The following is a 17,628-nucleotide window of genomic DNA, read 5'->3' on the forward strand; positions in this document are numbered from 1 at the left end:
GTGCATTTCAGACTGTAGGTGATTCTCTCTCTCTCTCTCACCTTGTGCATTTCAGACTGTAGGCGTTTCTCTCTCTCTCTCACCTTGTGCATTTCAGACTGTAGGTGTTTCTCTCTCTCTCTCTCACCTTGTGCATTTCAGACTGTAGGCGTTTCTCTCTCTCTCTCACTTTGTGCATTTCAGACTGTAGGTGTTTCTCTCTCTCTCTCACTTTGTGCATTTCAGACTGTAGGTGTTTCTCTCTCTCTCTCACTTTGTGCATTTCAGACTGTAGGTGTTTCTCTCTCTCTCTCTCACCTTGTGCATTTCAGACTGTAGGTGTTTCTCTCTCTCTCTCACCTTGTGCATTTCAGACTGTAGGTGATTCTCTCTCTCTCTCTCACCTTGTGCATTTCAGACTGTAGGCGTTTCTCTCTAACTCACCTTGTGCATTTCAGACTGTAGGTGTTTCTCTCTCTCACTCAACTTGTGCATTTCAGACTGTAGGTGTTTCTCTCTCTCTCTCACCTTGTGCATTTCAGACTGTAGGTGATTCTCTCTCTCTCTCTCACCTTGTGCATTTCAGACTGTAGGCGTTTCTCTCTCTCTCTCACCTTGTGCATTTCAGACTGTAGGTGTTTCTCTCTCTCTCTCACTTTGTGCATTTCAGACTGTAGGTGTTTCTCTCTCTCTCTCACTTTGTGCATTTCAGACTGTAGGTGTTTCTCTCTCTCTCTCTCACCTTGTGCATTTCAGACTGTAGGTGTTTCTCTCTCTCTCTCACCTTGTGCATTTCAGACTGTAGGTGTTTCTCTCTCTCTCTCACTTTGTGCATTTCAGACTGTAGGTGTTTCTCTCTCTCTCTCACTTTGTGCATTTCAGACTGTAGGTGTTTCTCTCTCTCTCTCTCACCTTGTGCATTTCAGACTGTAGGTGTTTCTCTCTCTCTCTCACCTTGTGCATTTCAGACTGTAGGTGATTCTCTCTCTCTCTCTCACCTTGTGCATTTCAGACTGTAGGCGTTTCTCTCTAACTCACCTTGTGCATTTCAGACTGTAGGTGTTTCTCTCTCTCACTCAACTTGTGCATTTCAGACTGTAGGTGTTTCTCTCTCTCTCTCACCTTGTGCATTTCAGACTGTAGGTGATTCTCTCTCTCTCTCACCTTGTGCATTTCAGACTGTAGGCGTTTCTCTCTCTCTCTCACCTTGTGCATTTCAGACTGTAGGTGTTTCTCTCTCTCACTCACCTTGTGCATTTCAGACTGTAGGTGTTTCTCTCTCTCTCTCTCACCTTGTGCATTTCAGACTGTAGGCGTTTCTCTCTAACTCACCTTGTGCATTTCAGACTGTAGGTGTTTCTCTCTCTCACTCACCTTGTGCATTTCAGACTGTAGGTGATTCTCTCTAACTCACCTTGTGCATTTCAGACTGTAGGTGTTTCTCTCTCTCACTCACCTTGTGCATTTCAGACTGTAGGTGTTTCTCTCTCTCTCTCACCTTGTGCATTTCAGACTGTAGGCGTTTCTCTCTCTCTCTCACCTTGTTGTGCATTTCAGACAGGTTCTCTCTCTCTCTCACCCTATGTATTTCAGACAGGGGTTTCTCACTCACCTTGTTGTGCATTTCAGACTGTAGGCGTTTCTCTCTCTCTCTCACCTTGTTGTGCATTTCAGACAGGTGTCTCTCTCTCTCTCTCTCACCCTATGTATTTCAGACAGGGGTTTCTCACTCACCTTGTTGTGCATTTCAGACAGGGGTTTCTCACTCACCTTGTTGTGCATTTCAGACAGGTGTTTCTCCAGGTCGCACTTGACCTGCACCAGCTGCTGTATCTTGGCCTGGGACTCGGCCAGGGCGCGCCGCACCGACATGAACTCTTCCGTCGTCACCGGGCCCTCCACCTGCTCCCCCCGCCCCGTCTGCAACCAACAACAGGTGCTGTTTTTACCTATCACTATCGACTGATTGATATGGATACTTACACAGTGCCTATCCTCAGTCAGAGACCAAGCTCTAAACAGGCACAATAGCCGAGTGGTTAAACCACTGGACTTTCAATCTGATGGCCTCGGGTTCGAATCTCAGTAACAGCGCCTTGTGGGTAAAGGGTGGAGGTTTTTCCTGATCTCCCAGGTCAACACATGTGCGTACCTGCTAGCGCGTGAACCCCATTCATGTGTACATGCACGCAAACGATCAAGTACGCACGTTGAAGATCCTGTAATCCATATCGGCGTTCAGTGGTGGGTTACGGAAACAAGAACATAGCCAGCATGAAAATGGAGTGAAGCTGCCTAAATGACGGGGTTAAAAAAACAACAAACAAACCCCCATCCACAGCCACCCACAAACACATCCAAGCACCCACAAAAACACACACACATCCACAAACACACACCCACAAAAACACACACACATCCACAAACACACACCCACACACACATCCACAAACACCCCCCCACAAAAACACACGCACATCCACAAACACACACCCACAAAAACACACACACATCCACAAACACACACCCACAAAAACACACACACATCCACAAACACACACCCACACACACATCCACAAACACGCACACACCTCCACACACACCAAAATATCTACTGAAAAAAATTCAAAGCATTGACTGCAGAGCATATAAACTGGCACTTGGCTTACCAGTCCATGCTTCCAGTAAGAAAACGTACAGTGCAGCGGGAGTATTACCATTAGAGGATCAAAGGGAACTTGCATGCAGTAAATTTGTCTTGAGAAGTTTAACGGATGAAAATGATTTGGAATAAGAAATAACTCTCAAATCTGACCGCGATTTTCCAAAGAGAGCTATATCTATATCCTCTCATACCACACTGGGAACATACACGTCAAATATTTTAACAAATTCCCGTGTGAATAAAACCCCACATTTTGCTAAAAGGTCTGTGGTATCACCTACATCTTTATGGGAACTCCAAAGAGCACAATTTGATATCGATCATACTGATCTGACCAAAGATGACAACATAAATTTACTTACATCACATGTACGAATTCATTTGGAAGAGAAATACCATAATCATTTAAAGACATTAACATACAGCTCTGTTGTAAATAATTAAGCTGGTGCTGCTTTTGTTATTCCAGACCTTAACTTTCAAAACTCATTTCAACTGGGAGAGAATAAGTCCATCTTCACAGCTGAACTCATAGCAATTCTAATGGCGTTAAATTTCATGATATCCTTTCCAAAAACTATATTTCAGATTCTGTTTTGTGTTGATTCTAAATCAGTTCTTCACGCTATTAACTTATAAAAGAAACGGTTGAGTATGAACTCATTATTGAAATCAACCATTTGATTCATGAACTCTTATTAAGAGGCTCTTACATAACCTTTTGCTGGATTCCTTCTCACTGTGATTTTTACTATAATGAAAAAGTTGACATTCTGGCTAAAAAAGGAGCAGAAGTTCCATGAAGGAGTTAGATTTAAATATTTCGCTTTCACTACAGGAATGTTACACCATGGTAGAAAAAGTCCAATGAACAAAATTTCAGCTTGAAGAAAAACACACCAATAACTTGGAGTTACATAAAAATATACAGAAAATGTATGGTTTCATGGGAAAACATTACCAAAATGATTTTCATAAGAGGGAAATCATTTGTCTAATCTGCAGATGGAAAATGAATTGTTTAAAGACCAAATATGTTAGTAATGTTTCTTGCATCTGTGGTGCTCACATAAAAGCCGATCATATACTAACTTGCGATATGTTAAAGTCTCACATCACTGAACTGAAATCATCTTCAGTGTTGACAATCTTCAGCAGTCCATTGCTAATGTATGACTTTTTGCAATTCTTGTTAAATAGTCCAGCTGGTTCGCTGTTGTAGTTGTTAGTTTTTCATTAGAAAGATGTTATATTGTTACGCACCCATAAACACACACACACATCCACAAACACACATCCACAAACAAACATACACATCCACACACACAATCCACAAACACACACACACATCCACAAACAAACACCCCCCCACAAACACACACACACACACATCCACAAACAAACACACACATCCACAAACAAACATACACATCCACACACACAATCCACAAACACACACACATGCACATCCACAAACAAACACACACATCCATAAACAAACATACACATCCACACACACAATCCACAAACACACACACATCCACAAACACACACAATCCACACACACATCCACAAACATACACATCCACACACACACACACACAAACACACACATCCACAAACAAACACACACATCCACAAACACACATCCACACACACACACACACATTCACAAACATACATACACATCCACACACCCACACATCAACAAACACACACCCACAAACACACACACAAATCCACCCCCAACAAACACGCACCCCCTCCCAAACACCCCCACCCCTCCCCCCCCCATCAGTGTGTGTACCTCTGCGGAGTCTCCTTTCAGTTCAGCCTGCATGCTGCGGATACTCTGGGAGTCAATGCTGCTGTAGTCCTCGTCGGACGCCACGCTGTCGTACAGCGGTTCCTCGTCGCTCAGAGCGCTCATCGTCTTGGACTCCGCTCGTTTCAGCAGCTTGGTGCCGCCGCTGAACTTGTCTGCGTCATGCACACACCACCACACTCACAGCCGTGAGATCACATTTCCACACACACACCCTCTCCCCCCCCCCCCCCCCCCCCCCCCCACCATCCCTAGATGGAATTTATAATTTAAAAAAAAAAGAAAAAAGACACAAATATATCATTGGCAATAGTGTTAAAAAAAAAAAAAAAAAAAAAAAAAAGTCTATAAAATCACAACTTTGAAATCACATTTCCACACACACACACACACCCTTGATGACAGAATTTACGATTAAGAAAACATACAAATTATCATTGGCAACAGTGTAAAAAAAAAAAAAAAAAAAAAAAAAATCACATTTGTACAAACACACAAACCCCCAGATGATAGAATTCACAATTAAAAAAAAACCCATACAAATATATCACTGGCAATAGCGTAAAAAGAATATTCTCTATAAGAAAAAAAAAAAAAAAAATCAGAACCCTAGTCAATAGATCAGTTCCACTTTTTCAAGGAGGCATTACTGTGTTCAGGCAAATCCTTATACATCACACCACATCTACTTGGCAGACTCCTGACAGCAGCATAACCAAACCCTCTGTGTCAGGCCTTGAGTGCACGCATATATATATATATATATATATTTAGACACACACATATACACACGATAGTCAGTTGTGTCCGACTATGACCATCAGAACAGCAGAGAAGGCAACTGCTGTCCCGACTATCCGGGCTACAGTTTGATTATAGTGGAGAGTGTCTTGCCCAAGTTACATCCCCACTCTCTCGGCCAAGAGGGTTTTAGGACAGTCGGTGTTGGGATGGTTCCCAAAGGCCAACTAGCCCCCAAGGCTGCAGCACTTAGAGCCAGTGCAACTTTGCCTCCTAGTTTGAGAGTCATAATCCTTCACAAAAGACTAAACTGTAAATGATTTCCCATTGACGAGAAACCATTGATAATACATCTCTCACTTTGCTGTTAGCGCAAATGTAAACTTATGTCAATCTGTGATATATATATATATATATATATATATATATATATATATATATATATATATTTATATACCTATCACTCAGAGCGTATGTCTTCTACAGAATTTTGCCAGAGGACAATGCTAACGTTGCCAAGGGATCTTTAGTGCAACAAGTCTCATGCAGCACACAGGACCTCAGTTTACCTTCTCATCCTAGTGACTAGACGCTCAGTTTGATTTTCCAGTCAAACTTGGGAGAAAGGGTGAAACAGAGATTTGAACCCAGAACCTCACGGACATTGAATGGACAGAAAAACGTCTTAACCATTCTGCCACCATACAGTGAACAGAAAATAAAAACAACAACACAAACAACAAACAAACAAACGCATACATACACACACACAGCCACGCACAACAAAACAATTTACAATTAAAAAAACACACACAAACATACCACTGGCAATAGCGTAAAACCATTCTGCCACCTTACTCCTTAGAGTGAATAGAATTTTGAAAAAAAACCAACAAAAACCCCAAACCAAACAAATGCACGCACACACACACACCACAAGAAAACACTGATGAGATCAGGGCACCAGCACAGAAGACACGGGAAGAGAGGAAGTGAGGAAAAAACACAACAACAGCAACATCGAAAAAAAAAAAAAAAAAAAAAAAAAAAAAAAAAAAAGAAAGAAAAGAAAGCAAAATGCAAAAGATAAAACACAGGAGAACGATAGTTAAACAATGCTAGAGACATCTGCTTGACACATGTGTTCCTTTCCACAACATGTCACTATTTCCATCTGGAAATGCAGTCATTTCTCAGTCATAATAACAACTGTATATCACAATGACTTTTGCTGCTGACACAGCAGATTCCTGAGAGAAATTCAGACTGCTCTCCTCCTGGGGAAAGCACGCTGCCACAGTGTGGCGCCACCCTTGTTTCTCTTTCTCTGCCTGCAGGTGTGTTTGTTTCACTATCAAAGTGCACTTTCCTACAGAACCCTGTCAGGAACAACCCTTGTGTCGCCCTGGGTTCTTTTACACATGCTAAGTCCATGCTGCACACAGGACCTCAGTTTACCGTCTCATCCAAAAGACTGGCACCCAGACTATCCACTCGAAGTGTCGTGGAGGGGTCAGGGGGCGTGAGGGGGGGAGTGCAAATCCCCAATTCATGTGCAGGATTCAAACCCACACTGGCTTCCTTGTCAGGCATCTCATCACCAAGCCTGTACTGGCCACTCAAGGCAAGTGACAACTGACAGACGACACAAGGCAAGTGACAACTGACAGAGAGACGACACAAGGCAAGTGACAACTGACAGACGACACAAGGCAAGTGACAACTGACAGAGAGACGACACAAGGCAAGTGACAACTGACAGACGACACAAGGCAAGTGACGACTGACAGAGAGACGACACAAGGCAAGTGACAACTGACAGAGAGACAACACAAGGCAAGTGACAACTGACAGACGACACAAGGCAAGTGACAACTGACAGACGACACAAGGCAAGTGACAACTGACAGACGACACAAGGCAAGTGACAACTGACAGACGACACAAGGCAAGTGACAACTGACAGACGACACAAGGCAAGTGACAACTGACAGAGAGACGACACAAGGCAAGTGACAACTGACAGAGAGACGACACAAGGCAAGTGACAACTGACAGACGACACAAGGCAAGTGACGACTGACAGAGAGACGACACAAGGCAAGTGACAACTGACAGACGACACAAGGCAAGTGACGACTGACAGAGAGACGACACAAGGCAAGTGACAACTGACAGAGAGACGACACAAGGCAAGTGACGACTGACAGAGAGACGACACAAGACAAGTGACAACTGACAGACGACACAAGGCAAGTGACAACTGACAGACGACACAAGGCAAGTGACGACTGACAGAGAGACGACACAAGGCAAGTGACAACTGACAGAGAGACGACACAAGACAAGTGACGACTGACAGAGAGACGACACAAGGCAAGTGACGACTGACAGAGAGACGACACAAGGCAAGTGACAACTGACAGAGAGACGACACAAGGCAAGTGACAACTGACAGAGAGACGACACAAGGCAAGTGACAACTGACAGACGACACAAGGCAAGTGACAACTGACAGAGAGACGACACAAGGCAAGTGACAACTGACACAGAGACGACACAAGGCAAGTGACGACTGACAGAGAGACAACACAAGGCAAGTGACAAATGACACAGAGACGACACAAGGCAAGTGACGACTGACAGAGAGACGACACAAGGCAAGTGACAACTGACAGAGAGACGACACAAGGCAAGTGACAAATGACACAGAGACGACACAAGGCAAGTGACGACTGACAGAGAGACAACACAAGGCAAGTGACAAATGACACAGAGACGACACAAGGCAAGTGACGACTGACAGAGAGACGACACAAGGCAAGTGACAAATGACACAGAGACAACACAAGGCAAGTGACGACTGACAGAGAGACGACACAAGACAAGTGACGACTGACAGAGAGACGACACAAGGACTGACAGAGAGACGACACAAGGCAAGTGACAACTGACAGAGAGACGACACAAGGCAAGTGACAACTGACAGACGACACAAGGCAAGTGACGACTGACAGAGAGACGACACAAGACAAGTGACGACTGACAGAGAGACGACACAAGGCAAGTGACAACTGACACAGAGACGACACAAGGCAAGTGACAACTGACAGACGACACAAGACAAGAGACAACTGACAGAGAGACGACACAAGGCAAGTGACAACTGACAGAGAGACGACACAAGGCAAGTGACGACTGACAGAGAGACGACACAAGGCAAGTGACAAATGACACAGAGACGGCACAAGGCAAGTGACAACTGACAGAGAGACGACACAAGGCAAGTGACGACTGACAGAGAGACGACACAATGCAAGCGACGACTGACAGAGAGACGACACAAGGACTGACAGAGAGACGACACAAGGCAAGTGACGACTGACAGAGAGACGACACAAGGACTGACAGAGAGACGACACAAGGCAAGTGACAACTGACAGAGAGACGACACAAGACAAGTGACGACTGACAGAGAGACGACACAAGGCAAGTGACGACTGACAGAGAGACGACACAAGACAAGTGACGACTGACAGAGAGACAACACAAGACAAGTGACAACTGACAGACGACACAAGGCAAGTGACAACTGACAGAGAGACGACACAAGGCAAGTGACGACTGACAGAGAGACGACACAAGGCAAGCGACGACTGACAGAGAGACGACACAAGACAAGTGACGACTGACAGAGAGACAACACAAGGCAAGTGACGACTGACAGAGAAACGACACAAGACAAGTGACAACTGACACAGAGACGACACAAGGCAAGTGACAACTGACAGAGAGACGACACAAGGCAAGTGACGACTGACAGAGAGACGACACAAGACAAACACCACTGCCCCCCATTCCCCCCACCCCCCAGGCCCACCCCCACACCCTACCTGGCTCTTTAGGCGTCTGAGCGATGCCAGTCTGTCGGAGGCGCGCGTCATTCAAGATGTCCATGACTAGAGTGGCAAACTCGCGAGCGTTGAAGCGGGCTAGCTTCTGTCGTCCCTGCGTACACATGCACAGAACACACCAACACTGTTTACACACACTTCTGTAGTCCCTGCGTACACATGCACAGAACACACCAACACTGTTTACACACACTTCTGTAGTCCCTGCGTACACATGTACACATGCATAGAACACACCAACACTGTTTACACACACTTCTGTAGTCCCTGCGTACACATGTACACATGCATAGAACACACCAACACTGTTTACACACACTTCTGTAGTCCCTGCGTACACATGTACACATGCACAGAACACACCAACACTGTTTACACACACTTCTGTAGTCCCTGCGTACACATGCACAGAACACACCAACACTGTTTACACACACTTCTGTAGTCCCTGCGTACACATGTACACATGCATAGAACACACCAACACTGTTTACACACACTTCTGTAGTCCCTGTACACATGTGCAACACATAAACACTGTTTACACACACTTCTGTCGTCCCTGCGTACACATGCATAGAACACACCAACACTGTTTACACACACTTCTGTAGTCCCTGCGTACACATGCATAGAACACACCAACACTGTTTACACACACTTCTCTAGTCCCTGCGTACACATGTACACATGCATAGAACACACCAACACTGTTTACACACACTTCTGTCGTCCCTGCGTACACATGCATAGAACACACCAACACTGTTTACACACACTTCTCTAGTCCCTGTACACATGTGCAACACATAAACACTGTTTACACACACTTCTGTAGTCCCTGCGTACACATGCATAGAACACACCAACACTGTTTACACACACTTCTGTAGTCCCTGTACACATGTGCAACACATAAACACTGTTTACACACACTTCTGCAGTCCCTGCGTACACATGCATAGAACACACCAACACTGTTTACACACACTTCTGTAGTCCCTTCGTACACAATCAACTCATTCAACTCTGGTGTTAAACTTTGATCTGACACAACAGTTCCCACGTTCCTCCATGCATCAACTGCTAGCAAAGGGAACTGACTTCTATAACATTTCCCGCAGTGTTCACACAAATCAGTTTGGGAGGAAAAAACGGATAATTTCATTACAATCATTTCCTGCGTTTCCCCCTTGTATGGCAGGGTAGTCTGCTGTTGCTGCAAATTTCCTGGGGTTGAACTGGTTAACAATGAAAAAATAAAACACAATAAAATAAAATAAAAATTCCACAAAATCTTCGACGAATAACAAAACTGACAATCAAACTGGATTTGATCAAAACAACTTAATCAAAATTAAAGAAAAGTTTCATAAATTAAAAATTAATCAAAATATCCTTTGATAAATTACATATCAATGACAGAACTTTATTTTAATATTAACAAATTCATAACAAAATGTCCTTGATATAATAAATCGATAATGAATTTTTTTTTTTTTTTGATAATTAGCAAAATAATAACAAAATAACCTTGGATAAATAACAAATCAAAGACAAAAATTACAAACAAATAAATTATAAACAAATCAATAGCAACAACAAACAAGTCTGATAAAAAAAAAATCCTTTGATAAACAACAAATGAACTACAAAAAATCCTCGGACAAATAAAATAATAATAACGAAATATCCTCTGATAAAAAAACAATAATGAAATATCCATCCTCTGATAGATAAAATATAATAACAAAATATCCTTTGATAACCAATAAATCAGTTTCAGTTTCAGTAGCTCAAGGAGGCGTCACTGCGTTCGGACAAATCCATATACGCTACACCACATCTGCCAAGCAGGTAACCCAACGTGCTTAGTCAGGCCTTGAGAAAAAAAAAAAAAAAAGAAGAAGAAAGGTGAATAAATAATAGGTAAGCTTACATAAATAAATAAATAATAATTATAATATAAAATAAATAAATCAATCAATCAATAAACATAAAATCCAGACTACAAGGCGCTGCTGCGCAGATTTCATGTGGTAGAGAGTTCCAGGAGGTGGGAAATACTTCACAACAATTGATACAGTCTTTCAGCACCCAGCCCTCACAAATAAAAAATTTACATGCTGAAAACTGAAAATGAAGTATGTCCATCTTTACCATGTTATGAAATATCCTTGGAGCCCGACACTCTAGCTCCTACTGGTATGAGTGCTGTGAGTGCTGTCCGTATGTCAACTTTTTACAAGCTAACGGAGTCTCACTTGTACCTGAATGCTCTGATTATTTGACATTGTTCTTTCCTTTTTCACACACACATTAATCTCTTTGATGTATTCCCATCTGCTCCTTCTCACCCCTCCCCCCCCCCCCCCCAACCCCCCCCCCCTTTTTTTTTCACCGCTATATATACGTTTTTCTTAAACCTTTCACTTCCAACAGCGGATATATCCATGGTTTCAGGGTGACTGCATTATCAACAGTCCAGCCTTTCATTTGCATATGCTTACTTCATCGCAAATGGCAACTGCCTTCATGAGTGTTCAAAGCAATATCTCAGCAAGTTTTGACTCGATTTGGATGCGTTTTTTTGCGTTTTGTGAAGTGAAAAACTTTTCAGCGTGTCAGCATCGCAGCCAGGACATACAGTGCAGAAAAGGTGGCTAGAATTTTGTTTGATTTTCCGCACAATGGAGTGATGGCCTAGAGGTAACGTGTCCACCTTGGAAGCGAGAGAATCTGAGTGCGCTGGTTCGAATCACGGTTCAGCCGCCAATATTTTCTCCCCCTCCACTAGACCTAGAGTGGTGGTCTGGACGCTAGTCATTCGGATGAGACGATAAACCGAGGTCCCGTGTGCAGCATGCATTTAGCGCACGTAAAAGAACCCACGGCAACAAAAGTGTTGGTCCTGGCAAAATTCTCTAGAAAAATCCACTTCGATAGGAAAAACAAATAAAACTACACACAGGAAAAAATACAAAAAAATGGGTGGCGCTGTAGTGTAGCGACGCGCTCTCCCTGGGGAGAGCAGCCCGAATTTCACACAGAGAAATCTGATGTGATAAAAAGAAATACAAATACAAATACAATGTCGACAATAGCAACTGCAGAAACATGATAGAAAACAAAAGCAATGTTGCTGTTGATGAATACATGCTACAAAGTACTTCAACAGGAAGGGGGCGGGGGTGGGGGCGTGTCAGAAGTGGGTACAGAAAAAACACTTTGGGGTTTTCATTTATCATGAAACCCTGCAGATGAAAGTTTCAAGCCGAAATATTGTTTACAGAGAGCTTTTGTGTCGTACTATTGTGTTATAGTGTTTGTGGGTGTTTGGGTGGGAGGGTGTGCACGGTGTATGTGAGTGTTTAGGTACAGTGTTTGTGTTTAAAACATAATAGTGGAGGAAACAACATATCGGCACTTGGTTGTTGTGTCCGATACATTTGCTAACCATCTGGCACCATTTCCACTGGTTTTTTTGTTTTTTTTCATCTTAGAATCTGAGTTATTTTCCCCTGATCAGGAGTTATCTCATCCTGTCAACATTGAACTTATGATAATTATATCCTCAATTATTTTTCCTTCAAGAAAACATCTCCTTTTACATACTTTCGAGCATAATTAAAATTTTTGTGATTTTTTTTGTTTTTTTTGTTTTTTTTTACCTTGGTTTTTGCAAAAATCACAAATTGTTCTGGAAGTGAAAGGGTTGAAAATATTTCGAATCAAGCAAGGTCATTTTACATATTTTTAGTAATTTCTTACGAGTGTGAAATGGAGACTGATGGCGGGTGCATGGATATTTGATGCAGCTGAGATTGTGTGCTTCTGAGCGTATGCATGTCTATATTTGTGCTATAAAGGATTTAACTGTGTGCCACCACACCAAGTATCTCCTTTTAAGGACAATAAATCATCTTGTGATCTTGTGACTGCTTACCGTATTATGTCTGTGAATGAAATAAAGTACACAAAAACGACAACAAGCAAACAACAAAACAATACCAGAAAACAAACAATCCTGACAGGCGGGGTGGCTGACCTGATTACGGGTGGTAGAGAGTTCCGGGTTGACGGGAAGGTGAGGGACCGTCAGACGCTCGCTGACTATCGACGTGTGGTCGTGGGTGGACAACCAGACTGTGGACCACAAAGTAAATAGCGTAAAGACATTGTGTGTGTGTGTGTGTGTGTGTGTGTGTGTGTGTGTGTGTGTGTGTGTGTGTGTGTGTGTGAGTGGCTGTGTGTGTGTGAATGTGTCTGAGAAATTCAAAATGTGCGTGTTGTCTAGTTTAACATCCTTTCACTCTAAGCGATATCAGACGAGGACAGGGGAAAAAAAACAACAAAAAACACCGCCATCACCCCCACGTGTGTGCATTCAGTGTAAACACACCAGTCACTGGCCTCTGCTCTGCTCATCACCTGACACTAGAGGTATTCTTCTTCGTTCGTGGGCTGCAACCCCCACGTTCACTCGTATGCACACGAGTGGGCTTTTACGTGTATGACCATTTTTACCCCGCCATGTAGGCAGCCATACTCCGCTTTCGGGGGTGTACATGCTGGGTATGTTCTTGTTTCCATAACCCACCGAACGCTGACATGGATTACAGGATCTTTAACGTGCGAATTTGATCTTCTGCTAGCGTATACACACGAAGGGGGTTCAGGCACTAGCAGGTCTGCACATGTTGACCTGGGAGATCGTAAAAATCTCCACCCTTTACCCACCAGGCGCCGTCACCGTGATTCGAACCCGGGACCCTCAGATTGAAAGTCCAACGCTTTAACCACTCGGCTATTGCGCCCGTCGACACCAGAGGTATGACTCACTACCAGAACCTGGCAGGGGTAAAAAAACAGCACGCTCTAGTGTACGCGTGAAGGTGGAACTGGCAGTCCATGACCCAATATTAACTAACCACCACCCCATCCTGTGCTCCGGACATCATGTGTGAGGTGAAACTACCAAGCCACACACAGCCACAAGGTAGGCAGGGCACTGTGGCCTAGCTGGAACAGAACTGGTCTGGACGCTAGTCATTTGGATGAGACGATAAACCGAGGTCCTGTGTGCAGCATGCGCTTAGCGCACGTAAAAGAACCCACGGCAACAAAAGGGTTGTTCCTGGCAAAATTCTCTAGAAAAATCCACTTCAATAGGAAAAACAAATAAAACTGCACACAGAAAAAAATACAAAAAAATGGGTGGCGCTGTAGTGTAGTGACGCGCTCTCCCTGGGGGAGAGCAGCCCGAATTTCACACAGAGAAATCTGTTGTGATAAAAAAAAAAGAAAAAAAAAAGAAGAAAAATTCTGACAATTTTGGCTAAATAATGAAAAAAAACAACCCCACAACCCCCCCACACCCCCCACCTAAAAAAAAACCCAAAAAACCCACACATTTAGAAAGCACATCAAAACACCACAAAGCGCTTTACAATATGACGGTCAGACACACATGCACATATACAGCTCAGCTCAGCTCAGTTGAGTTGAGTTAGTAAAAGGAGGCATCACTGAGTTTGGTCAAATCTATCTACACTACACCACATCTGCTAACCAGGAGCGGGCTGCATGAGGCAGTGCTCAGTTTGCTTAAAGTTAAGAATGCTCCTAAGTGTACGGAACTTACCGTGGAGGTGGGAACATTCTTAACGGTAACCAAACTAAGTGCTGCAACGTTCGCTCATGTTAAGTACCCCCCCCCAGATGTCTGAGTGGTGGCGTCGCCCAGTACGTTTTGTCAGTCCTTCAGGCAACACGTGGATCCTTACAATACAGCATATGATGTAGTGTACCCGAAAGAAGTAGGGACTCCTTGTAAAGCACAACACTGGGACAAACTGCTAGTGGTTGTAAGATGGGATAAAAAAATGGGAGACACCAGTGACACACACAGACATAGACACACACATACACAGTGAGACACACACACACAGACAGTGAGACACACACACACACACACAGTGAGACACACACACACAGACAATGAGACACACACACACACATACAGACACACACACAGATACACACATAGACACATACGCGGACATACACACAGACAGTGAGACACAAACAGACACACATACAGACAATGACACACACACACACACACACACACACACATGGACACAAACGTGGACATACACACAGTGAGACACACACAGACACACATAGACATGCACAAACACACAGTGAGATACACACACATACATACAGACACAGACACACACACATAGACACATACACTGACATACACACAGACAGTGAGACACACACAGACACAGACACACACTGACACACAGACAGACAGTGAGACACACACAGAGAAAACACACATAGACACAGAAAGAGAGAGAGAGACACACACACACACACACAGTGAGTGAGACACACACACACACAAACACTGTACTTACTGGAGTCGTTCTCTCTCCTGTCCACCTCATCATAGACGTCCATGGCCAGCTCCTCAAACAGGTGGTTGGGAAGCTGCACACACAAACACACACAGTGACACACACACACACACACACAGTGACACACACACACAGTGACACACACACACACACACACAGTGACACACACACACACACACACAGAGTGCCCGCTCACCTCTCGTCACCCAGAGATGCCGACCCCTGTCAAGTGTTTGTAGGAACAATCAGGAAATCTGGCGGATTATTTTGAGTTTGGTAGGAAGGCTCAGACGTCTGGCAAAACTTCTGTCCCTGCCGGCTGCTTCCTTACAGCTGACACATCTGTGGCACTGTGTCGCTTCCCTGGTCTGAATTTCTCACAATCGGAATCCACGGCTGACTTCTCTGTTTCCAGCTGCTTGTTCCTTCCCTTAACTCACTCGGGACGACAAGTTTTCTCCCTTGCTTTTCCCCACACACGGCCCATTTGTAAGGGTTTGGAAAAAAAATTACAAAAAATACAAAATACTGTGTAAGAAAATGAAACTTTCAGAACTGGTTTATTACGTGTTGAGCTATTACATATAAAAAAAATCAAATTTCTCATCTTCTTTTTATAGTTTTGCCATATGTAGAAAATACTGTCAATTTTTCACCCCGAATCACCATACCCATGCTCGCTTTCTGCATTAAATTAGCTTTCTTCTTCGTCATCATCCACCTCTTCAATGTCCGACCCTTCAGTTTGTAGCATTTCAAGTACTTCGGCAACCCTAAAACGTTGCCGTCACTGCCTTGTTCGCTTCACAACATTCTGAGAAGAGCCCGCTTTGCTAACAGGCTGGCACGCGAGCAGACGACCGGTCAGTGACTTTGTCAGCGTGTGTGCGAGACAGGCCACACATCCCAGGCTGACCAATCATACTGTTCGATTGTGGAGTGACCCAGAATAGCACACTCTGCTTGACTAATCACAAAATCACATGTACAGCGCATGATGGAATTTTACTTTCGGAGAATGCTATTCCATTCCTTCGTCCGAATCCGAATACGTTTTGTGTAGGAATGCGTGAGCATTCCTTCGTCTGGAGAGAGCTAAGCTGCACGTAAATTTCCATTCCAGTGGAGAAGCCACTGATCACACAGCTTTCACTGTCCTGTCAGCCCAGCTGTAAGCTTCAGTCAGTTTCTGAATGCTGAACACTGCTTTCACTCTCCTCTCAGCCCAACTGTAAGCTCCAGTCAGTCTCTGAATGCTGAACACAGCTTTCACTCTCCTGTCAGCCCAGCTGTAAGCTCCAGTCAGTCTCTGAATGCTGAACACAGCTTTCACTCTCCTCTCAGCCCAACTGTAAGCTCCAGTCAGTCTCTGAATGCTGAACACTGCTTTCACTCTCCTGTCAGCCCAGCTGTAAGCTTCAGTCAGTCTCTGAATGCTGGACACTGCTTTCACTCTCCTGTCAGCCCAGCTGTAAGCTCCAGTCAGTCTCTGAATGCTGAACATGCATATTTGTACACTACCAGAGTGGATTTCTTCAGATATTGGCCGAGCTCATTCATGCTGCCAGAGGTTCTTTTTCAGTGTGCCAAATGCATACTGCAAATGGAGGGCCTCTGTCAACCATCTCATCTTCATTACTAAACACCCAGTTTTATTTTCCTGTCAAGCTTGGGAGAAAGGCTGAGACTGGGATTTGAACCCAGACTCTCACAGACACTGTACTGGCATTATTGACGGGCGCAATAGCCGAGTGGTTAAAGCGTTGGACTGTCAATCTGAGGGTCCCGGGTTCGAATCATGGTGATGGCGCCTGGTGGGTAAAGGGTGGAGATTTTTACGACCTCCCAGGTGGACATATGTGCAGACCTGCTAGTGCCTGAACCACCTTTGTGTGTATATGCAAGCAGAAGATCAAATACACACGTTAAAGATCCTGTAATCCATAACAGCGTTCGGTGGGTTATGGAAACAAGAACATACCCAGCATGCACACCCCCGAAAACGGAGTATGGCTGCCTACATGGCGGGGTAAAAACGGTCATACACGTAAAAGCCCACTCGTGTGCATACGA

At 44.1% G+C, this 17,628-nt stretch overlaps 1 protein-coding gene across 1 annotated transcript in view; it reads right to left on the reverse strand.

Annotated features, from left to right (window-relative positions):
* The window catches only part of LOC143288320 (ARF GTPase-activating protein GIT2-like), a 71,309-nt gene that overhangs the window by 33,823 nt on the left and 19,858 nt on the right, over positions 1-17,628 (reverse strand). Inside the window, exons 10-14 of the mRNA XM_076596693.1 lie at positions 15,556-15,628; positions 13,173-13,270; positions 9,104-9,218; positions 4,452-4,624; positions 1,750-1,899 (exon numbers count right to left, since the gene is read on the reverse strand). Of these exons, the coding sequence (XP_076452808.1) occupies positions 1,750-1,899; positions 4,452-4,624; positions 9,104-9,218; positions 13,173-13,270; positions 15,556-15,628 (609 nt within the window). The remainder of the gene's footprint in view (positions 1-1,749; positions 1,900-4,451; positions 4,625-9,103; positions 9,219-13,172; positions 13,271-15,555; positions 15,629-17,628) is intronic.

The sequence above is a fragment of the Babylonia areolata genome, chromosome 12 (genome assembly GCF_041734735.1).
Source record: "Babylonia areolata isolate BAREFJ2019XMU chromosome 12, ASM4173473v1, whole genome shotgun sequence".
Lineage (NCBI taxonomy): Eukaryota > Metazoa > Mollusca > Gastropoda > Neogastropoda > Buccinidae > Babylonia > Babylonia areolata.